This window comes from Aplidium turbinatum, chromosome 4 (assembly GCF_918807975.1).
Source record: "Aplidium turbinatum chromosome 4, kaAplTurb1.1, whole genome shotgun sequence".
In the NCBI taxonomy this organism is placed as follows: domain Eukaryota; kingdom Metazoa; phylum Chordata; class Ascidiacea; order Aplousobranchia; family Polyclinidae; genus Aplidium; species Aplidium turbinatum.
In genome coordinates this window covers 38,113,078-38,138,388 of record NC_137475.1, presented here as the reverse complement: position 1 = coordinate 38,138,388, position 25,311 = coordinate 38,113,078, and the positions used below count along the sequence as shown (strand labels likewise).

General features: G+C 39.5%; 1 protein-coding gene and 1 pseudogene across 1 annotated transcript; both read right to left on the bottom strand.

The window, feature by feature from the left end:
• Positions 1 to 10,002: 10,002 nt before the first annotated feature.
• LOC145769656 (uncharacterized) lies at positions 10,003 to 11,414 on the bottom strand (annotated as a pseudogene).
• A 3,900-nt stretch (positions 11,415 to 15,314) lies between these two features.
• On the bottom strand, positions 15,315 to 20,912 carry LOC145769140 (uncharacterized). Its single transcript, XM_082580732.1, has 2 exons — positions 17,447 to 20,912; positions 15,315 to 17,185 (listed from the first exon to the last, which is right to left on the bottom strand). The coding sequence occupies exons 1-2, from the start codon at positions 20,910 to 20,912 to the stop codon at positions 15,315 to 15,317; spliced, it is 5,337 nt and encodes a 1,778-aa protein (XP_082436858.1).
• Between the last annotated feature and the right edge of the window lie 4,399 nt (positions 20,913 to 25,311).

The following is a 25,311-nucleotide window of genomic DNA, read 5'->3' as shown; positions in this document are numbered from 1 at the left end:
GTAGTACGTAGCACAAGTTCGTGAGTAGTAAGCCTATATGTATAGTAGCCTACTAACAATGTTCAATCCGAAATAATCGTCAATGTTGTGACAATAAAAACAGTCACGGACCAAGTTCATTCATATAATAAATTTTTAGTTTTTTCGTGAAAGTTTTAATACTCGTGTATAATTATGCGGCCTGTCTTATAAGGCTATGGTGAATAACATTACTCTTTTGACTACTGAACGTATATTATCTCAATTTTTAAACGTTTTCTCGATCTTTAATGTTTAAACGCTTACCTGATTTATATGGGTTTTTAGTGAATATCCAGAGTTGCATAACATCAACTAGTCTGCTAGTAGCCAGTTACCTCTTTTTACAATCACAACGCCAGAAGATGCATGCAAGCTTACTTTTATTAGGCTACACAGATTAGACTTAACAGTGGTACCGTATCAAACATATTTTTGCGCTATCGATTTCCGTACCGTAGGCTATAGCAACTCAATTAATCATTTTATCTTTCATGTTTTCGTATCGCTTCCATAAAACACGTTTAGTGGCCTAGAAACTTCGCAATACGATCCCAGGTGCTTCAGAGTTCAAACTATTCGAACGTACAGTTTAAAATAATAGTGAAATTCGTCTACTAAGTAACTTAATTAAACATAAGCCGTGTAGCAGAAATTACTAGAACTCATAAAAGATGAAATAATGCGTCAGGTTTTCACTTCAGCATACAACAGTAATGGCTGAACGTTACACAAAAAACTGCATCTAAGACAACCGTCGTCAGATAGGTTTAAATTTGAGCAAGCCAACTTGTTGATAAATTGCCGGCGTACTAGAAGCATGTGAAATGGTCGTTTGGCTCACAGTTTTTGTGATTAGTGAAGCTTAAGGCAGGTGTAAGCAATAGCAAAACGAGACCAGAAATATTTGATTCTGCTTGAAAGCTATAAAAAGGGTGAGCTTGGGGGCTGCTACTTATCACCCTATTATTCATAAGGGAGCGTTCAAATATTACGTAACTCCTTCGAGGGGGAGGGGGGGTTTATGCAAAGCGTTACGTTAGCGTCACATCGGGGGGGTTCAAGCAAAACGTTACGTAACGCTTTCGAGTACGGAATGGTAGTTTTTTGTGCTGAATTTGTAGTGAAAAAGCGTTACATGGGGGAGGGGGGGGTCAAAAATTCGGAAAAAAAGCGTTACATAATATTCGAACGTTCCCTAACCTGATTAAGGTAAAGTAGCCTAATATCAGGCGAAAGGGAAACAGAGTTCAGATCTTAATGTGTATCAGCTTACGAGCTAATGACCGAAGAAACGACTTGTCGAGAGAAAATTCGCTTGTTCTTGGATGCTTTTGAACCATAGGCAAAATCAATCAGTGAAGCCATCATAGGTACAGCAAGCTTTATTCACTAAAATGGCTGGAAAAAGTTTTCATCCAGGATATCCTGTTACTCTTCTTTTGTTTAAAATATTAAGCTATGAGACCTAGCCCCTGCTGCGTGAGCAAAAGCTTTCACAGAAAGCTCATCGGTTAGTCGTTGACCCAGCAAGCAAAATAAGACGAATTAAAGCAACGCTTATCGATTGCAGTAAATAAGATAAATAGTCAGAAAATGCCAAAATGTAGTCTCGCTTATGTTGTGAAGGAAATTTCCAGCAAAACAACTAACTGTAAAAGCGCGGAGTATTCAGACTTCATTCAGTTTCTTTTCTTTTCTGACATTCACAAACATACACAAAGCATGACAAACCCTTAGAGGTCTAGAAAATGTAGAAGCGACAAAATGAGAACGTTATAACGTGCTTGCGACCAGAGCCGATTTCATCAGGACCGTAGAAAAATAAAAAAGATCTAAAATTAAATTAAAAAGCATGGTTTTTCAAATATTATTTACTCAAGTTCAGAAAAATTAAGAAGCCACTGAAAATTCAAAATCGAAGTGCACGCACAAAGTATCAAAAATATAGTCCAAGACAGTGGTTCGTACCTGGACGGGCACTCGCCTGTGTATGCCCCTCCAGGGAGGCGTTAACCATTTCTCATGGGGAGCGCGAGCTTTCCGACAATAGGCTATGTAGGCCTAATCATTTTACAGAGCGCAGTAAGTTCAATGTCCTGTCTTATTTTTGCAGTTCACATTTCTTATGAACTGGGAATCACTGGTAGGGTTGTATGCAGAAAGAGGTTTTGTTGCACTTTATCTGAGCCTGCTCGCTCAGATATATGAGCATGCTACCATTCGACTCGATCAAGACTGACAAGCTTTTGTTTTCATTTTCTGTTACAAGACGTTTTTTTAGGGGACTTTTTTTTAGATCTTGAAATCGACCAATGGTATAGGGGAAGGCGGGGCAAAACGCAGGGGCGGATTTACCTATGGCGCCGCGGCGCCCCCTAAAATTCCAATTTATTTTTTTATGTCTGCATGCAAATTTCCTTTTTATGCTATACTTTAACTTATAAATTTCCATTTTACTAACGTAAAACAATGCGTGATGTTTAGTCTCGGCAAGTAGACCTACTAACCGCTGATAACGGTACAAGAGACAATGGACATTATATAAAATACTAATAACTAATAAAGAAACTTTTTTTAACTCAAGTTTAAATAATATAATACATGGTAGCAATCCAGATTTTATGGCAGTTTAGGCAGAGAGATAGGATGGAATGCCATACATCAACCTTTTGGACAGTAAAGCTGGATCTGGTCTTGAACACATCTCTGCTAAATTTATTACGTATTTTATTCAAAACATGTTTGTGATCGAATTACTTGTTTGAGGAAATCTAATGTCATTTTTATACGTTGTTACAAATTACAATTAGGCTACGTATTGAGACGTTTTTGCAACATTATCAGCATGAGTAGTTTAATCGTATTGTTCATTTGCTCAATTGCATCATTGTCAGTTCACAATATTTTGTTTTGCTGATAGGGCATAGGCCCGATTTCGCTTATTCTACAAAATAGAAATAGTAGACTCTTATTGCTGCAAGCGCTTTGTTCATATTTGAATTATTTTTTTATTCGCAATATCTTAACTGAGTACCACTCACTTGTAGCCTACTAAGTACACCTAGGCCTCACCGTTTGAATGTTTTTTATAATGCATTTTTTCGGGCTATGCACCAGTGAGCTTCAGGCACTCTAGGTTGGTGATTTATTGAAATGGATTTTGGTAGTTACCCCTTTTCATTCACTTGGAGCAATCACTGTTGTATAGCCTAAAGTTTTAATGGAAAATACCTAAATTATCATTTCACGTTCGTTATTGCTTTTAATTGCCACGAGCGGCATTATGGCATTGCCTCAACTTTACAACTGATTGTCACTTGTGGTGTTGATTTGTGATGTGGGAATGACTGGTAGCCTACCTGACTTAGATAGGCAATTTTATTGATGAAAACGCAAAAAATTTTCCCAAGCCATTTGCGGCGAGGTTGTTCCATACTTCTTTGGCGCCCCCTAAAATTTTGCTCTAAATCCGCCACTGGCAAAACGGACCCCCATGTTTCTCGAAAACGAAAAATGCTAGCACCACCATTCCTTTACTAAATTGTGACGAACGCCAAAAAAATGTTTCTGCAAAAACTCAAGACAGATTTCATTTGGAACAAAGGAATGTTAAGAGATAATGTATTTTAGCGTACCGGTATGTTGATGTAAGAAAGCCTTGTGAAAGTTGGTGTTGGCTGCAAAAGTTGAAGTGAAGATGAAGTTGCTAGTTTGCTAAATCATATGTAGAGAAATGCTTGTTTATTAATCATAAACAGTTGTAGTCTTGCTAGTGCTAGTGGCGGATTGCCTGTGCTAGTGAGTAATCAGCCTTGTGCTGATAGCCGGGAAGAACGCCTTTCTTCACAGTTGTAGTCTTTTAGTTAAGCAATTTTTATTTAAAAGTCTTTTATATAAAGTGTATTTGTCACAATCAATGTGCAAGGCCTCGCGTCGGGCTGCTTTGTATCTTGACAGAACGTGCTGTTTTCATTATGGAATTTTTGAGCGATGTGTTATTATCGGTTACTGACCTGAAGTCCCCTTTGATTGCGAAGTCTGTATTATTATGTAACGTGTTTCCAGAGCATTCGGAACATTCATTCAGAACAAATCTGGAATGTTCTGTTGTTTTTCACAATTGCCGAGTGACGTTTGTCATGATGTCAAAAGGATGTTTAGCAATAGATCTCTGATTGCGAAATCATTATTACGTAACGTATTTTCTAGAACCTTCTACCCTACGTGACATTCTTTAAACTTCTTTAAGCTTCTGCTTGTTTACGTTTAATGCAGCTTGACAGAACAATGGGTCTTTATGATGTAACATTACGTAACCTTCTCGAAGTTACTAGACCGAACAACCCTCTATGAATAGTGGTGTAATTTGCGTAATTGATTATTATGAGAATTATTATGATGAGTTGATTATCAGAGATGGTCATTGATTGATTGAATCTTTATCCTCGGACTGGGAAAGCTTCTTGCAGAGCTTAATCCTGGCAGTTTCGCATACTTGTAGAGGCTTTGATCCACTGACGCAAGCCCGGTAACCAAGATTGACAGAGTGAAGTTTCCGATTGTTGAAGTCTTGTTGCCGGGGAACTATTCCATCCATTAGATGCCGCTGAATGGAGAGCAGTCCTTAACGTGCGTTGCTCAAGCGCACACCCCGAGAGTCGGACCCCCGGGTCCGTTTTGCCCCGCTTGTGGTTCGTTTTGCCTTGTGCGAAAATCACTAAAAAATTACCATTTTTCGAAAAATGTGCTACTTTCAGGTGTACTTTTTAGCACAAGCATAACCTGTCAGCAGGCGTATTAATTGCCAACTAGTCCATAAAAAAATGTTTTGCAACAGTCAAGAAAAACGATTTTTCCCTTAGATGGTTTGTTTTGCCCCGCCTTCTATTAGGCTACAAAAAACAAAAAGAAAAACTCGTTTTGTCTTTCGCTTTCAAAATAATATTGAGAGAAAGCATAGGCTACTAGTTGGTTGGCGTCGGTAGCCTTACTTTTATTCTTCATTTACTTATTATTTTTACATGAAAAAGGACCACGCCAGTTACGTTTATATTCGCGACATGTACATTCGTAGTCTAAAGACGTATACGAAATCTTCAAAACAATCCTTCACGGCCAGTTGAATCCGTGGACATTGGAGTGTAGCCAGGGTGAGAACTTTTTGCAGTTGCCATGGATGAATCCAAGAATCAAACATTTGACATCAAACGATTGAATTTTTGTCTGATTATGAAAAGTGTTACAATAAGGTTGCGTGGGATGAGTAGGTCTAACCCGCTATTGAAAACAGCATCAGAAAATTAATTTGGTTGGTTTCATTTAAATGTGTTCTCGAAGTATTTGGTCACAAAAAAATTGATAAAAAGAGGTAAATATTAATCACTGTAATATTCGGTGGCGACCAGCCGAGCATTTTGTATGTTATAGGCCAAACTACCGTATTATTCTTGCATTTGCTGTTGGAGATGTGTGGTATTGTGATTAGCAGTATGGATATAGGTTAGCCTACTGAATGACTGTAAGGCTTAGCTACATAATGTAAATCTTACTTGGACACTAGGTTCGGCCATGTTTTACACAACATTTCCATCTTCAAGTTACTAAAATGTGAACTAGTAGGCTACCTATGACACAAATCGAATCTACAGTATGCATAGAGCCAGTGCTGTGTTAAGAGGGGGCCCCGGGCCCACCATCTCAGGGGGCCCACAAGTAGCCTAATAGACTTTTGCGTTTCAGTAATGTTTTTTTTTTAGTTGCGGTAAAGTTCACTGTACCACAAGCGGTGAAGTTCACTGCGTGTACTTGTCAATTAGGAAGAGGATCTACGTCTACATATACTAAAACATCTCAAATTTGGACCCTAATTACTACACTGAAACATCTGTAAAAACACAATTACTACTTTGAAAAAAATTTAAAATGCGATAGCGTTAGTAACATGATCTGCAGGAGTGTATTTAACATATAACAAGTGGGATGCAATTAAATATGTGAATTGAAGAAGGGCCCAATTGCTACAAAGTGTTTTTGCACAATCGTTTTAATTATTTTGATCATTTACTTTTGTGGTGAAACTTTGATAACTTTTAATAATACATGCTTAAACATAGCCTAAGTAAGAAGCATCATACCTAAAAAGTTCACTCGGTGAAGATTCTGTGGAGAAACTATGGAAAAGTTGAAGTGCAATTGCTGTAGTTGGGCCCATTTCAAAATCAATGGAAATATTGATAGGGTATTTTTTATGTGTTTACGAATATGTTTGAAACATTTGGCCGTTTTTTTAAAGTATCATTTAGAAGACGTTGGAAGAAATCGGAAAGCACAAATAGTGAAATGAAAAAAACTGGAGGGCCCTTTTTGAATTCACATATTCAATTTGTTTTCATTAAAAGAAATCAGAAAGCACAAAAAGTGAAATGAAAAAAGTGGAGTTGGGCCCTTTGTGAATTCACATATACTCAATAAAAGTGTTTTGCTTTAAAAAATTGTTAGGTGTAGGCAAAATAACATTTCTGATAGTTTAATTATCATTTTATTTTTGGTATTTATAATACCGTAATTGTAAATAGGCTATCCTTGACTAAAGATGTCGTGAGCAGGAAAAACCTGTCCGCTGCCGCATTGCACGCAAGTGCAGAGCAAATACAAGGGAATCTATTAAACAAAAGCAAATTTTGGAAAAAATTTAGGGCCTATTTAGGCAATTGAGTAACTTTCAGCACTTATTAGCTACCTTTGATAGCTCATCTGAGTTGCCTTTTATTGAATGCTGGGTACTATATTTACTTTTTCTAAACATATGCACATGAAATTGCTCTTATCTTCAAATACCTTATAGACCTGGCATATCACATGTTGTACGATGGCCTACTGAAATTGCTTTGATCCAAAACAAAAATCATTCGTTCAATCACAAGTGACCTGTTTATTCTTGCTACTAACCTAGGCTACCATACCCTACTAAAAACTTTAATTAGCTTGAATGCCTGCATAAAATAATGAAAGCTTTGCCTTGGAATGAAATAATGTTGAATAAAAAGTTAAAAACAAATGATCCTCAACACGCTTCACAGAGTTTGTGTTCACAAACAGAGTTGCCAGACTGAAATTTGAAAAAAAGGCCAATTTGAGGCCAAATAGATAGAAAAAAGGCCAAAAATAAGCCAAACTCAAACAAGATAAAGTAAGCATTGTAAATCGTGACTCAATGTGCCAGAATACGAGTTTGGATTTGTTCTTGTTCAATACTATCAGCATTTAGAAGCAGAAATGCTAGACTATGAAAAGGTCTTAAACTCTTAAAGCCAAAATAATAGTTTGGTTTTGAATCTTTATCCTCGGACTGACAAAGCTTTGATAGGTTATTCCTGGTAGTTTCGCATATTCTACTTGTAGAGGCTTTTGACGCGGGCCGGTTACCGAGATCAACAGAGTTAAATTTCCGATTCTTGAAGTTTTGTTGCCAGGGAATTAATCCATCCGTTACGTGCCGCTGAATAGAAAGCAGTTCTTAGAATGCGTTGCTCAAGCGCACACCCCGAGAGTCGAATCAGCGCCGCTTGATTTTGAAGCTTCTTCGTTCACGAAGTCACGCGCTAACCAACTTGAGATATCGGGGCGGACTAAAAAAAAGCCAAACAAAGAAAATATTTGTTAAAAAAGGCGAAATGGATATTTACCTGTTTCTATCAAAATACTGTCTATAATATTCATATTTCTTAATATTTTATGACTTGTAGCAGGTTTTAATAAATTGTACCAAAATATTTCTGAAAGTAGCCCGAAAAATAGCAAGTATAAAAGATCTGTAGCGGATGAGTTTAAATCCGCTGCAGTGGTGAGATCTGGCACCACTGGCTGGCTTAGAGGTGACCTCAGTCTGACTCGGCGCCAGCGTCACATTACGAGTATTAAACAAATAGCCTATAGAACATGTCTTGAACAATGGTGAATATGGTATTCATCTGGTAAGGTTACGATACATGAGAAATATTGATTATGGATTTTGAAGAATAAATTAAAAAAAGGCCAAATGTATAATTTCTAAGGCCAACAGACTTTAAAAAAGGCCAATCTGGCAACCCTGTTTACAAATTACAATCATTCACAATGTTTTTAAATTGGTTGATAGAACAAGTAGTGTTGCCAGATATACCATAAAAATGGTGAAATGCAATAATGTTACCAGATGACCAAATCTGAATGAAAATTAATAATTTCTACAGTTCTGGTTTTATCCTCAGATATTATCTGGCGGTGCCACGCGGTAAGTTCAAACAGTCAAAATTTCGCGCGGTACGGAGGTATTACCGCGTCGTGACTATACTCTAAGCACTTTTGGCTTTCATTCCGAGCAAAGGTGTAGCTAAGAAATGATAGACCTGTGTTAGTGTTTACTTACACTGGTGTTGTTTTCTAAACTGGTGAGAAAGTCTATTGAAGTGAACCACATTTCCATATCGGTGCAGTAAAAATATACACAATACTATAGGTCTGCTTGACGATAGAGGGCCCAAAATTATTCGGGCCCCGGGGCCCACAAAGGGCTTAACACAGCACTGCATAGAGCTATTTTTGCCGTTTCCGACACCCAAATCTGTGTATATGTTTCCTGACGACGCGCGCACCTGTGTATATTTTCGCTTTCAAAGACACGCAAACCGGTATACTTTTCACTCGACGACACGAAATCTGTATATTTTTGTTTTGGCGACAATCAATCTGTATCTTTTGCTCGCATCTCGCGAATCGGTGTATCTCTACTTTTGCTATTAGTGCAGCTTTGGTCTAGTGGTCTTTTCATAGTCTGGTCGGCTGTCTTTAGTCCAAGCCTACAGCAAGTCTTCTTTAGCAAAGGCGACGACATTAGATGTCATTTCACACCACTTGCGCATTAAATTACATTTGAAAGTTTCATTGCTGATAGGCCGACCCTTTCAGGAACACTTTGTTTTTTCTGTTGGAAGGCGTGTTATTTCGTGGGAGTATAGACTTAGAAACAGAGAAAGTTTTATTGATATAACGAAACATAACCTATAAAATACAGACAGCACGGAAAACTATAAGTTTGCATAAGACTCTGCCTAACAGGCTTTTTTTTGTTTGTGTCAAACGTTGGTGTCAAACTGTTTGAAATTTTTCGTGTAGCATGCAGAATCTGTTAGAGCCCTGGTTCGATAGGACGTCAGTTCGACACCGCTCAAGAGCATGTGGCTGTGTCCTTGGTAAGACACTTAAAGGCATGCCGTCGATTGCGGAGTGGCGCTCCTTCTACAATAGCCCTTGATTTCTCTCATGATCGTACACCCCTCTAAAGAAAAATGCCTACGACCCTTCTTAGAACTATGGTCTACTGAAGTAGCCTACCGGTGGATCTATTATAATTATTCGATGACAGTGAAGAAAAAGTCAACAAATTATTTATGCTAGTGCGCATTGTGCAAGCACCTTGACATGTGGTAGGCCTAAGCTTTGAAGTAAAAAAGTGGCGTGACATGGATGTATTAGCCGGCTCGGGTTCCAAATAGCGACTGTCAGAACAGCGACTGTCAATAGAGCGACCACACGACAGCGATTCATTTAAAACAGCGACTGTCAATAGAGCGACTACACGACAGCGACTCATCAAAAACAGCGACTGCCACAACAGCGACCTCACTTCTTTTATTAAATCCAAGGCTTACGCGCACACGCACTCTTTCACCCCCTCCACACATACCTTCCATCCCCCACACCTCTCTACACACGTATGCACGCACAAATAGGCAAACACTGCGTAGTGAAAGATTGAAACCAAAAGGGAGTTTAAAACAACATTTTATTTGGACTATCCATAGAAGTCACATGATTTAAAAAGAAATAGGCTAGTCAAGCCAAACAACAGAAAGTCGTCAAGCCTTGCAATAAAATTCAGGGTGTAGAAAAAGATTGAAACCAAAAGGGACTTTAAAACAACCAAAAGTCTTGTAATAAAAATCAAGCCACGTTTATTTCTAAATTGTGAGCAAGGGCTCGAAGGAACTGCCGCAGATCATACTGGCCTCGATTTTGCTGTACAACAGTGATTCGTGTGTTCATTGTCACGTATCTTTTCATTCGCTGAGTCAGGTCTCTGCCTTGTAGTAGCTGGGTTCGGTTTGCCCGTTGAAGGGCTTCCTCCCGTCTTAAAGCTTCGATGAATCGAAAGATGGATGGATGATGAGTTTCCGTTGATCCCTGAAACGCATTGTGCCAACTCTCTAGCTGGTTGTTGGTTCGTGGCAGTCCCGCATCTTGTCTGGCTTTCACACTCCACATATGTACGGGAAACAATGGCTGTCGTCTGTCTCCCCGTCTGTTTCTTCGGCCCACGTAGTTGTCTTCGAAGTAATTTACGAGAGGCATTACTTCTGCTGGGTAGTCTGCCACCAATTCATCAAAGGCATCGCTCACTTCATCCACTGGTAGAAAGGCAAGAGCAAGGAGCATTTTCAGTGCCATCCGAATATTGTCGTTTTGCACATATAACCGTTGCAGTCCGTTTTCCTGAATCTTTCTCCAGAGCGATTGTCCCAAGTGAAAGTAACAGCCGTAGATGTGCGTTTGAGGAAATGCTTCAATGAGCGCAGCTTTGGAAGCTAGTTCAAAGTCGATCTGTACACTTCTTGGAGCGAGTCCAGGTTTCAGTGATTTTATTTCAGTCCACATTTGAGAGTATGTTACTTGTTGCTTATTTGGGAGTAGAACAAAAATGCAGGGAAGCACATTGTTTCGTATCATAGCATGCACACTTGCACAGTGTATACTTGATAAAAAAGGGATGGTGACACTTTGAATGTACCATCACACATCCAGTGTTCGGAATCGTGTAAGGTTTGAAGAAACTGATCTGTGCTGAAAATAAGCATCCGATGAACATCTCCACGCCCACTGTCATAGAGCAGGAAGCCACGCTGGTCTGTTGTTTGTCTCAACATATCAGGTATGAACAGTTCTCCTACATTAACAGGAGCTGGGGGGTTGTTGTCTGTTGCTTTCCTTTTCCGTCTGATGGTTTGACGCAGATTTGTGGAAGAGCCAACAGCTGCTGCAACTTCTTCATTAACTTCAGTCATTGCATCCTGCACGATTCTTCGTGGTGGATCCCGTGTTCTTACTGCAGCTGTTTTTACTCTGTTTTCAACTCTCCTGGCTGCCACTTCCGTAGGGTTTGGTGGATGCGTGTGGACGCCACTGCTCACTGGGGGTTGTTGTTGCTCACGATACTGAAGGCTTGTCGTTAGGCGACCTTTACAACCTGTTTTAGCACATCTCCAATTGATTGTATTTATCTTTGTTTTGTCGTTCCTGTACAAAAAGCCTTCATAACTTATCATGTCACTTCCTTTTCTTGAAATTATAAAATCCATTGAGGCAAATTTTTCAAACGTGAAACTCACGAAATGAAGACTTTTCACATGTTTTATTTAAAATATCAAAACACGTTTATGCTCACAATTTCGTTTTGATAATGTTAGCCTATTCATGAAGTTTGACTCTGTCGAAGCTGGTATACAAGTCTCCGCCTTAGTCAAAACTAACACATTGAAATTGACCAAAAATGTAAAATAAAACTTTGTAAAAAGCAATTAGTACAACATATAAAATACAGACACAGGAGCTAGTATTCAAGTCTATGCACCAGTCAAAATGCCATGACGTCATAGATTGGAATTGACCAACAAATAGAGGGTGAAGTAGGTACATATAGTGCCTTCACTACTTTACCTTTGCTTTGCTATTTTCTAACCCTACAAGTTAAGGTTTAAGATGACAAAATAGCAAATGAAAGTTACAGCAGCAAAGGCATAAAACAGCTTTTGCCTGGATGGTATTCACACACTTCACCCTATATTTGGTCGATTCTGACTCATGACGTTTTTGACCAAGAAGCTGAGCATCTGTACTTCCAATACCTTAGCCTACTAATTCTAACCGTAAACTAAAACTACCCTAAAAATACTTTACAAACTTTATCACAGATCAACTAGACTAGGCAATCATTGTCAAGCTGGTGCCATACAGAACCACCCAATTTGGCCTCCAAGTCAAAACCTGCTGACTGGCATGATATAAATCCAAAAACTTCTCGCTATAGGTAAATTGAAAACTAGTTGTGTTCAAATTTGGCGTCTACAATAAATAAAATTCAAAAATATGCCACATAGGTGCCAGATGGGGCATTTTTATGGCACTTAAAGTGTTAAGTCGCTATCATAACAGTCGCTGTTTTAATGCAGTCGGCATTTATACAATCGCTGTTTGGAATGTCGCTCACTTCATTACGTCGCTATTATGAAGTCGCCATTATGACAGTCGCCATTATGACAGTCGCTGTTTTGACAGTCGCTATCCGGCCTGGATGCCGTATTAGCCTATTTAGATTTTTCCTTGGCTTGTAAGTTAGCCTAAATGGGGTTGTTTAAATGTTTAATGCAGGGTAATTCAAAATGCCAAATGTTAAAGCTTTCAGTGCATTTAAATTCATATAGGCTATATGCTTAAAAGACTTTCCAGACGAATATCAACAATACAAAGTCTGAGCAATAAATTAAGTTGCAGCTGTAGGCAACAGTTTCTTTCGACAAACGTTTTCTTGGCAATCACAGAAAAACGACCAAACTTAAAAATACGCTAGAAGCAGGGGTATATTCTTAGCATTTTATTTGGGAGGGCTCTTAACATCTAGCTGTAGCCAGTGCTGTATTCGAGGGTATACGCATTATGCTCTCTGCTTTTTCCAGCAATTATAGTATGCCCTCTGGTTTTCCAAAAATAAATAATTTTGTACCTCTCGTCTAATTTTGATGTTGATAATTCATGTTATGGTAGAATAAAGATTAGTATTTCGCAAGTTGTGTATTATTTATCATTTTGGCAAATCTGACAGTATATCCTGTGCTTTTTTTTACGAATACAGCACTGGCTGTAGCCTATTGTTATAGACAAAGCATGTATAGGTGTAGGTTAGTCAACAATCTTTACCTTTTTAAAAATGAAACACTGTTCAGTTTGTTTCTATTTCTGAACATCATATCGAAAAACAACCCTTGCTAAAACATAGCTTGAAGTACAGAAAAAGGTAGAAGCAACAAAACGTGGTTAGTAGTAGGGAAAGAGGAGATCGTTGTCTGCTAGCAGATTCAAAAAGCAGTGTCCAAGCAGTAGCCTACTCTAGCACTGTCCTGGTCTTATTTCTTGTTTGTTCATTTTATGTGAAATTGACATTATTTCTTGTTTGTTTTATTTTATGAGAAAAACAGTCCCCTTACAATGGTACGTCTGGCAGTACAGAGCAAGAAGCAATGAAAGCTGAGTATTGCTTCTTGTTTGTTTTATTTGAAATTGACATTATTTATTTCTTGTTTGTTTTATTTTGTGAGAAAGACAGTCACCATACAATGCTACGTCTGGTAGTACACAGCAAGAACCAAGGTAGCCAAACAAAGCAGTGTCTTGAAAGCTGAGCAATGACATTATTTATTTCTTGTTTGTTTATTTTATAAGAATAGAAAAGCTTAAAACACACCACAGCGCTACCGTTTGGTGAAAACAATTTCATCGTTCATCGGTGTCACATTGTCACAACCGTTGTGTAATCTTAATCGTCTGGAAAAATGAAAAAAGAAGTCGGTACTTTCCCTACTCATGATTTTGTAGGAAACATGTTGTTAATTACTTCCTTGTCTAGGCATGTTCGAAGTTGCCTCAAACTATATTGCAACTAGAGATGTAAAAAACGTTTTTTTTTGTTTTTGAAAAAAAACGAGCTAATTTTTTTTGTTTTTTATCGTTTTTTTTGTTTTTTATTCGTTTTTTTTTTGTTTTTTTTACCTATTTTGACATTAAATGTCACAATATGCAGCAATTAGGGTAAACTCATTGCTATAGCGTCTCTTTCAACAAAGAAACAGTCTCATAACTCGGATAACTTACTTTAAATCAGACTATATGTCTGGTATAGGCCTATTTTTTCATTGCAATTTTGTAGATCCCAAGTCTCAACACACGAGCCATAAAGATTTCTCACTGTCTCAAATAGTAGTAACTGTCTAAAACGTTTTTTGCCTAGACTGGATAAAGTGCAGGCCTTACTTATTAGAAGAAATGGTGTATTGAAAACGACAATAATAAAACGAAACAAACAGTTGCTTACCGAATTCTTACATATTCCCTAGTCACTCCAAATCTCCAGTTCTCCAGATTTATAAAACAATGACCACTCCAGTCCATGCCAAAACGTAAAAAGAAAGATCAACTAGCAAAAATTGTTAATGCATGGCCGGGTCACTCAAGCATGAAAATAGAATGGAGCAGAGATACAACAATAATATTAAATGGGCGGGGAATCGTTTCTAACATACCCACCCCCAAAACCAGAGTTTAACAAATGAGGGTTTTACCACTGTAAAACGATTACAACGAAGCAAAATACAAACCAACTAATTGCCACAAGGTGGCCAAATAAACGACAATGAACATGAATTATGCAAATATCGACCAGAATCAAAAATATTCGCGGTTAGCAAGGATCACAATTGCAACACAAAGGCTGGCTTGCATTACACACAAACTTAATAGAACATGCATAACAGTAGCCTACAGAAGGACATCGAAGACACGCCCAAGAGGAGTTAAAAAACCCTTTTGACCAACATGCTTAGCGATTGCTAAAATTAAGCACAAAAACATAAGTCTACCGACAACTGGAAGTCAGCATAAACGGATACACGAAAAACAAATGATAGCATACATGGTACCAGTGGCAGAAGTGGGGATATGGCATAAACAAAAGTACACATACAACCTAATACTGCACAATGCTATGACCAGCGCAAGTGACATTAACGTCAGAGCAAAAGTAGGCTACCAGAAAAAACACGCGACTGTTAAGTCGAGTCGTGATAATTAAGCAATGAATTGACAAAACACGAAAAATAATATCGCACATAGCAAAAGCATTAGTAGTGAGACAGGTGTGTGAAATAGTCAGACCAAAAACAGAGCTAGACTGCTACAGTGTAAATAACTGCAGGATGCAAATAGAAACAACACTATTAATGGGAGTCAATAACACAGTTATGGCAGAACTGCTGGATGCAAATGCATCGACGACGCCGCGCTAGCTGCGGTAGTGAGGAGCACAAGAATAATAATAGTAAAATAAACACAAACACGCAATACAATTCAAATATGAAACCTAAGCAGCATGAGCAATGTCAGTTGTGCAATCGTGCCAACCAGCCAGCCTAGAAAACAAAATTGTCATTTTAAAAGTCCATACTGCCCTCTAGCAGGCAGATCTTTCTGATGTCGCGAACAAACTCTGTACCGTCAGCAACCTTTACTCGCACGCGTCTGACAAGTTTATTAGTGTCCGGCATAACTTCCTTTACAATAGCCTTGGGCCAGTGCCCACGTTTAGTTGCCTCGTCCGTTACCAGTACCAAATCGCCTGGTTTCAAGCTTGGAGATGTGCCAAACCACTTTTGTCGGGGCTGCAACAGAGGGAGATATTGCAACAGCCATTGTTCCCAAAACTTGTTTGTGAGGTATTGGGTCTTTCTCCAAGAGCGTCGATAACCGTCAGCCTTCATAAAAACATCTGGCGGTAGGGTGTCACAAGCTGATCCGGTGAGTATCATACTTGGAGTCAGGGCTTGCAGATCATCTGGTGACGATGGGAGCGAAGTGATGGGACGATCGTTTAAAATTCTTTCAATCTCTGCTACCAGCGTTAGAAGGTCGAACTCATCCAACGTAGCGTTTCCTACCAGCGACCGCATCAATTTTCTTAATAAACGAAAAAATATTTCGTAGAAGCCGCCTTGATGTGAAGCACGCGGAGGGTTGAAGTGCCAGTTCGTTTCATGCCGAAGTAAGGCATCGGTGACTTTCTTTTGATGGAGGTTCTTGAGTCCTTGCCGAAGTTCGCGGTCTGCAGCAACAAAGTTTCCTCCGTTGTCACTGTACAGATCAGTAGGACAAACGTTTCTACGGCTGCAGAATCTTCGGTAGGCTTGAAGGAATGCACTTGCCTCCAGGGATTGCACGACCTCAAAGTGCACAGCACGGGTCGCCAAACAATTAAAAATACAAACATATCGCTTAACACTGCTGCGGCCGCTCTTTACCATCAATGGACCAAGAAGGTCAGTGCCAGCAGCTTGAAAAGGAATGGATTTGTTTACGCGTGGAGCAGGTAAGTTGCCCATCTGCTGTTTTCCGGCGGTAGCTTTCCAAAAACGACAGTTCATACAGGAATGCAAGACCCTTTTGACAGCTGATCGCCCTTTGACAATCCAATAACGGGAAGCAATGGCGGTAAGGACTTGTGAGCATCCCATGTGTCCTTCTCGTTCGTGATACCTCATGATCACTAGATCGGTGATTGGGTGCTGATGTGGGAGAATGATCGGATGCCTTCTTCCGCTTGACAGAGAAGATTGTTGCAATCGCCCACCAACTCGTAACGTTCCGTTAACAACATAGGGGTTTAGGGACTGTAGCTCCTTCAAAGCCACATGCTTCTTCAACTGCAAGTCGGACACGAGTTCCACCGGGGCGTCAAATCCTGGGTGGTTATGGAGAACTGCGAACACCGTCGGGTATGCTTGATGCTGGGCGGCTGTGACAATGGCAAGTTCAGCTTCGTCCATCTCCTCGACACTGAGCGAATCTGTCTTAACAGTCAAGGAGTCATCTCGGCATTTCCTTTTCAGGTACAATTTGAAGCGAAGCAACCATGCAACCGTTCTTTGCAGATCGTGGAAATGCGAGTAGCGGGTAAACAACCGACATAGAGAGTCTGAGTCCGTAATCGTGTGTTGCTGAGCTGAGCAACGTTCAATGTTTTTAACCTCTGGATCGTCTGACGAAATTCCGCCAACAAAGTCGGGCTGGTTTGGCCAATTGCTCGTGACATCATGCAAAAACTTAGGACCATTAAACCAAAGCTTAGCGGTATTAACTTTATCAGGCCAAACTCCCCGAGACGCGAGGTCAGCGGGGTTTAAGGTAGTCGGTACATAATGCCATTGATTGACACTGGTAAGCATGTGAATAGTGCTCAGCCTATTAGCCACAAAGGTGTGGAAACGAGTCGAAGTATTATTAATGTAACGCAGCACAACAGTTGAGTCTGTCCATAAGACAACACAATTGAATTTAAAATCACACTCCGTCAGGATAAAATTGCAGACTTTGGCAGCGAGCACAGCAGCAGTGAGCTCCAGGCGAGGTACGCTAACAGGCTTTAATGGAGCCACTCGAGACTTGCCAAATAGAAAATTACAAATTACTACAGAATCATCATAAAACACTTTAACATAAAACACGACCCCATAGCCACTGGTACTGGCATCACAAAAACCATGCAATTCAAAGCGGATAGCACATTTACCAAAAAGAGTCAGGCTTCTAGCGATGGAAACACATTCAAGCTCTGGAAGGGCCTTTAACCAAGCTTCCCAATTAATGTTTACTGGCCCAAGGCCATTAAGGGGTTCATCCCAATCAAGTTGAGCGTCACATGCCTGCTGCAGGAGTTGCCTAGCAGGTAAAATGAAGGGTTGTATTAGACCTAGTGGGTCGTATGTTTGCGAAATCATGGAGAGAACGCCTCTCCGGGTGTTAGGCTTTTGTTGGATACTCACCCTCACCTCCATGCAATCGCTCGCAGCATTCCACACAACACCAAGGTTTTTCTGCGTTGGAAGCTGGCACTGAGGCAAATCGACCTTCGACGCCAAGTCTTCCTGCAACACAGAACTCAAGACCTCTGCACTGTTAGACAGGAATTTAGTTAAATGGAAGCCGCCACTTTGTAATAGTTCACGCAGTTGTTGTATTAGTTCGATAGCCTGATCCGGCGATTCACATGAATGACAAATATCGTCAACATAAACATTTTTTAAAACTGTGTTAACAGTGTTTTGATCAGCACCTGCTTCATTGTCTTTGGCAGTCATCCGAAGTGCGAAGGCAGCACAGCATGGCGACGACTTTGCTCCAAACACATGAGTTTGCATACGGTAGTCGACAGGTTCCCGCTTGAGATCATCGTCCGGATACCATAAGAATCGAAAGGCATCCCTGTCTCCTTCGTCTACACGTACTTGGGAAAACATGGCCTTAATATCGCCCACAACAGCGATCGGATGTTGCCTGAAGCGAAACAATGTTCCTACAAGGTTATTGGTGAGATCTGGGCCATGAAGCAGCTTGTCATTTAATGACACGCCTTTAAACTTCGCGCTGCAGTCGAAAACGACTCTAAACTTGGCCGCATTGGTCGTGCAGTGATGGGGCACATAGCACGTCTTCCCTGGTGTGTCTACCACACCAGTTTCAAGTGGCACAGCATAGCCACATTTAACATATTCCTGCATTTTATCACGATACTTATTGAATAACACCGGGTCAGTAATAAATCGGCGCTTCATTCCCTCTAGGCGCTTGAGTGCCATAGAGCGATTATTGCACAAGTCCGGGTCTTCATCCTTCCACAACAGCCCTACAGAATAGTGTCCATCCACCTTCTTCACCGTGTCCTGCATGATCTGCAGCGCACGTTTATCCTCAATTGAAGGACAGGGGGCCTGTGGCTCATCGATGTCATTAAAATCCTGCAACAATACATTTAACATTCTATCGCAAGACTCCTTTACGCTAAGAAAGTTTACCATTACTGGTGAGTTGAGTTGCCTATCGCCACCATCTTTCCCATAAATGGTCCAACCCAGAAGAGTGTGCAGTCCACATGGTTCTCCTGGTGCGCCAGTACGAACTTCCTGCAAAAGATAAGCCTGGTGAAGATCGCTACCCAATAACAACTCAACCTTCCTATCTTTTAGTTCAGGGAACTTTAAGTCCTCCAAATGACTATATGCACTACTAAGTGCTTCGGTGGGAATACTGTGGCTGACATCCACAATCTGGTCCATCACCAGAGCATCTGCAACGGAAAACACAGCCTGCTCTTCCATTCCCTGCACAGCCAAAAAATCAATTTTCTTGTCATGAAAGGAGACAGCATTGGTGGTCAGCAACTCCACATTGCTTTTTGTCGCAGCAACCCCTAAGCGAGATACGAGGCTTGAGGAGCATAGACTGACGCTAGAACCTTCATCGATAAAAGCATAAGTATAGGTATAGTTGGAGGGGTCTCCAGCCCATACCTTAACTGGTAAAACCTTAAAAATTGTTGTCCCAGATGTAGCTGGCACAGTTGCGGACGTTGTTGCTGAGATGCTCTTCCTCGGGGAAGAGGGACTTTCCACTTCCACACGGTTTACATGCAGAAGTGAGTTATGCCTCGATCCACACGTTGCACAAGATTTCTTAAATCTGCAATCAACCACTCTGTGGCCTGCTCTCAAGCAACAAAAACACAGTCTATGCTTTTGCACCAGGGTTCTTCTTTCTGCAACAGGTTTTTGTTTAAACATCTCACACTTCCATAGGGCATGCGACTCTGCACACAAACAACAGGACTCTTGTTTATGGTTAGCAGATTGGGAAATCTGCTCTTGGGTTGTGCAAACCGAAGCACGCTTGTAGCCACCTTGCGGATTAGATCGAGCCAGCGATGGTTGTGGAGCTCTCTTAACATCTTTGCCTGGTTGCATAAGATGGCCATATTGGCTGTCGGCTCGAGAGGCTGCATCCTCGACCAAGACTCTTAAATCACCAAACGTGGCACAGTCCGATCCTAAGTGATTAACATGAACAAACTGCTCCTTTAACTTATAAGGAAGTCGCAGGAACAGCCGTTGAAGCACCTCGTCACTGTTTAAAAGGTGAGACTTACCCCAGCCATCGAAACTGACTTCACACTTATACATCTTGTCGCAAAGCTTTGTGAGGCCCGGCGCATCCCACTCTGAAATAGGGGGTCCTTGCAGCAAATCTTCCTTCACTTTGGCCATGAGTTTTCCAGGGTTGCCAAACCTTTTTCTTAATCTATCCCATGCCATTCCATATGCTCTTTCACTATTTTGCAAGCAACTCAGGCCAGATATTACTTCCAAGGCCTGGCCTACACAATTGTCCTCCAAAAAGGCGATGCGATCTTCAAAACTTAGATAATTTGACTCAATGTATCGCTCAAAACGCCTTTTAAAGTTAAAGAACTTTAACACATTGCCGTCAAACTTCTCAAGCGATGACCGAGGACCATGAACATTTTGAAACCCTGCACTGAGCTGGGGTTGAGGGACGACGATGGGAAATTCACTACTATTATTAGCTTCAGTGCGAAAGGGAGATGCGCAAGGATTAAGAATATTACTAGCACTACTGCTGCCCTGAAGGATACCCTGTTCTGCTTTTACAGGTGGTATCTTTACACCACTCTCACGGGGTGTCACGTGACTGCTAGACTCAGCAGCTTTGCCTGTGTCACTGCCTGCATCCATAACTACCGATGATGTTTGATGTGACACTTGCTTGGATTGTTCTCGGCAGCTTCGAATGAGGGTAGAGCATGCTTCAAGCAAACCATAAATGCTTTCCCCCATACGGTTCATCCTAGATTCTATTGAGCCTGATTGCTGTGGTTTGCATTTGAGTAAATCTAAACGTTTAAGGGAGAGCTTCCTTTGAAGTTCAAGGCATCTTTTCTTTACCTCCAAAACTTCAGAAGAGCTCAGGAAATCATCACTTGAGCATAGCTCCATGTCGATGGAAGTTATGCCAAGCTCGATTTCAACCAGCTCTTGTTCTAACACAACAAGACCTGGCAGCTCTTCGCTACTGTCATGTTGACCACTAATATTAGAGGCGGCCTCATGCTGCTCTGTTGAGCCACTAGCATAACCATTTGGCTTACTCCGTCTTGGAGTTTGCTTGGGCTTTTTACGAGCCATAATTAACACACAGCAATATACAAGCTACAAAAAACAAAATCTGTATGGTACTTACCTTTGGTGAGGTGACAATTGACCTTCACGATGTTACGGAGAATGTCAGTAAGCAACCTACTAAAATTACAGGGTTTAACGGTAACCAGTTCTACCTGACTAGAACAATGGCCTGACAGAGTACAGGCTTAGAAGCTTCAATCTTTGGCAGACCTGACAAGACTGCCCAAAGTGAAGATCTATTTACAAAATTTAAACCAAGTTTACAACGTGGCGGGCTCAAAGGCACAAACCAAAAAATGAATCCTTGGCAGACCTGAAAAGACTACCCTAGGATAACAAACAACTAGTTACAAAGTTCAAAGAAACTTTACAGCATGGCAGGCTCAAAGGCACAAACCAAAAAGTTAATCCTTGGCAGACCTGAAAAGACTACCCTAGGATAACAAAACAAATTACACAACTAGCTAAAGTGAGCTAGACAAAGGCACATACCATAAATGAATCCTTGGCAGACCTGAAAAGACTACCCTAGGATAACAAACAAATTACACAACTAGCTAGAGTTAACTAGACAGGCATAACCTTGCACCAAGCAAAGGTATGTTTTATAAATGATGTCTAAAACGTTTTTTGCCTAGACTGGATAAAGTGCAGGCCTTACTTATTAGAAGAAATGGTGTATTGAAAACGACAATAATAAAACGAAACAAACAGTTGCTTACCGAATTCTTACATATTCCCTAGTCACTCCAAATCTCCAGTTCTCCAGATTTATAAAACAATGACCACTCCAGTCCATGCCAAAACGTAAAAAGAAAGATCAACTAGCAAAAATTGTTAATGCATGGCCGGGTCACTCAAGCATGAAAATAGAATGGAGCAGAGATACAACAATAATATTAAATGGGCGGGGAATCGTTTCTAACAGTAACAGTGTCCTATGGTTGGCACATCTCAAGTATTGTCTGTAATTTGGTCGAGCCAGTTGTTAAATGCAGTACCACACTCGTGTACAGTTTCGAAGCCACCTGGGATTTTGGTTAATGGGCATGTTAGGACCAGGTGGTCAGTGCCCTGTTTTTCTACTTAACAAAGGCACTTTTCACCAGCACACACACCTTTTCCAGTACAACGTCAAGAAGTTGTTCCAGTTGATGTGCATTTGGTGCAAACTTGATGAAAATCACACAAGCGGTTCTCGAGTTATAAGTGAAGTAACCTTAGCCACTAGGTGGCTTCATAGATAAGGAGCAATAGAAAATGGCAATATCTCAAGGACCGCTCAACATATCTGGATAATTTTTAGCTCTACCCCATGTTTTCTGGGGTGGGCTATCTGTTTATGAACATTAAAACAAGTTTTGGCGACTACTTTTTCAGATAAAAAGAAATTAACCTCTTGTCGTTACGCACCAATAAAACCATGATGCGTAACTTTAAAAAAAATTTTTTTTTAATCAGGTAGAGGAAAGATTGGTGAAAAGTTTGGCAAAAGCAGTGTAGTGCTAAAGCCCCAACTTTTAGCCCAAATCACATTTAAACGTAGTGAAAGATGGAAACATTTTGATGTTTTTTATTTTCCCTGAAGAGGTTCAATGCTCCTTTGTGATGTCATAGTCATGTTTGTTTTCCCTTAATCACACCATTGTGCTGTCATAGACATTTTTAAAAGAAGTATGGTTGCACTTATCCATCCAAGTTGAACTACTGTAGTTTTCAGGACTTGAGACTTTAGCACTTTTCTGTTTATGCCAAACTTTTCATCAATCTTTCCTCTACCCAATAAAAAAAAAAAATTAAAGTTACGCATCATGGTTTTATTGGTGCGTAACGACAAGAGGTCAATTCTCACTCCTTTTTACTCCAGCGTAGTTCCTAAATAAAATAAGTTTTCATCTTTGATGTTTGTTTTGTATCTTTATCCTGCATTGCGGTAGCCTGATATGGGTAAAACTTTGTTCTTGTCAGGAAAAGGATTATAAAGCATTTATTCACTATGTGATAGATAGATAGATAGATAGATAGATAGATAGATAGATAGATAGATAGATAGATAGATAGATAGATAGATAGATAGATAGATAGATAGATAGATAGATAGATAGATAGATAGATAGATAGATAGATAGATAGATAGATAGATAGATAGATAGATAGATAGATAGATAGATAGATAGATAGATAGATAGATAGATAGATAGATAGATAGATAGATAGATAGATAGATAGATAGATAGATAGATAGATAGATAGATAGATAGATAGATAGATAGATAGATAGATAGATAGATAGATAGATAGATAGATAGATAGATAGATAGATAGATAGATAGATAGATAGATAGATAGATAGATAGATAGATAGATAATAGATAGTTGTTTATTGGCGGCTGCGAAAAAAGATGTACAATAAATCAAACACAATGTACAGTAAAACTGTTGAAAAGATTACAGTAAAAAAAAAACGAATAAAAATGATGATAGCATCACAGCAGCGGGAGGCTGCGAAGTGACCGTTCAAGGTCTTCAAGTCAAGCAGCCACCCTTAACTCATCAATGATAATTATAATTGAATAATTGAGACAAAGAGATAATAATACATGAATAACGGTGAAGCTGTCCAAGATAATAAGAAATTAAAAAACAAAACAAAAAAAAAAGTTTAGGTAGGCCAACCTTCCCTATATTACAATTGCGAGTCTGATTAGTAAGTTAATTTAGCATTTGTCTAATATGAGTCAATAATTTTCTTTTTGTACATTCTATTAAAAATTGTGAAGGAGGATTTGCGAATTTCAACTGATATATTATTCCAAATTTTTGCACCAGAGTATTTAATAGAGCGTTGTAATTTAGTGGTTGTGTATCGAAAATAATAATAATCTAGGTTAGTCGAGTTTCGAGTAGTAAAGTTGTGAATTTCGTAGCATTTTTTAAAGTAGTTTTGAAAAGTGTCGGGTAATAAATTAAAACTAAACTGGTACATAAATTTAGCAATTTCAAAGTTGTACAGATCTTTTAACTTTAGGACATTGAGTTGTTTATAAAAGGGTGTGACATGGTCAGCCCATTTGCCTTTCGCAACAGCTTTGACTGCCTTATTTTGCAAAACACCAAGCTTTCCAATATGTGTTTTGTATGACGACCCCCATATATTCAGTCCGTATATTAGGTAAGGATGCACCAGAGAATAGTACAGCTGAAGCATAGCTTTGGTTGATAAACAATGTTTCAATTTAGAGATTATGCCAACAGATTTGGAGAGTTTGGAAGATAGAGCATCAATATGAGGAAGAAAAGAGAGATTTTTGTCAATGAAGATACCAAGGTATTTAGCAGTGTCAACGTTTTTTAGTTGGGTATTGCCATAAAAAAACTTCAACATTAGTTGATATTTGGTTGGTCTTGGGTGCAATTATTAAAAAGTTAGACTTAGAAGCATTTATAGTGAGTGAATTGGCAGTGATCCAACGTTGGATTCCTTTCAGTTCAAGATTAATTAAATTTTGAAGACTTAATATATCATCGGCTTTAATGACAAGACAAGTGTCATCAGCAAATAATCTAGGAACACAAGAAACACAGTTAGATAGATCATTTATGTATAGTGAAAAGAGAAGTGGTCCTAATATGGATCCTTGAGGGACACCAAATTTTATTTCTTTTAATGTAGAATTTTCTTGTCCTATAGACACAAATTGTTTACGGTTTTTCAAATAGGAAGTAAGTAAGGCATTGGCAACTCCTCGAATGCCATAATGATCGAGTTTATGCAAGAGTTTTTCATGATGAACTGTGTCAAAGGCTTTTTTAAGATCTAGTAAAACAAGTCCAGTCAATTCATTGTTCTGCATTTGCTCATATGAGGAGGTAATAATGTCCAGAGCAGCATGACTCGTTGAATGGTTGGCACGAAAGCCATATTGAGTAGGCGTTAAGATCGAGTGCTTATTTATAAACGATGTCAATCGTTTGAACATTAACTTTTCTAGAATCTTTGAAAAGCATGAGAGGAGAGAAATTGGTCTATAATTATTAGTTTCAAGTTTGCTTCCAGATTTATAAATTGGAATGACTTTAGCAATTTTGAGAACATCTGGAAATATGCCATTTGAAAATGCGTGGTCGAAAAGGATGGATAGAGGCAAAGCTATGATACTCGAAGAGATTCGAAGGAAATGAGGCGAGATACCATCACTCCCTGCTGATTTATTTAATTTTAGATGGTGGATTTCTTCTATTATTTCGTGCACGTCTGGTGGTTCAAGGAAAATAGAAGAGGAAATACGATTGTTTAAAAAGTCTTTAAAATTATTTGTTTTATCAGTTTCGACTCGTTCTGCAAGGTGGCTTCCGATATTGGCAAAAAAAGGAATTAAAACTCTCAGCTATTATTTTTGGA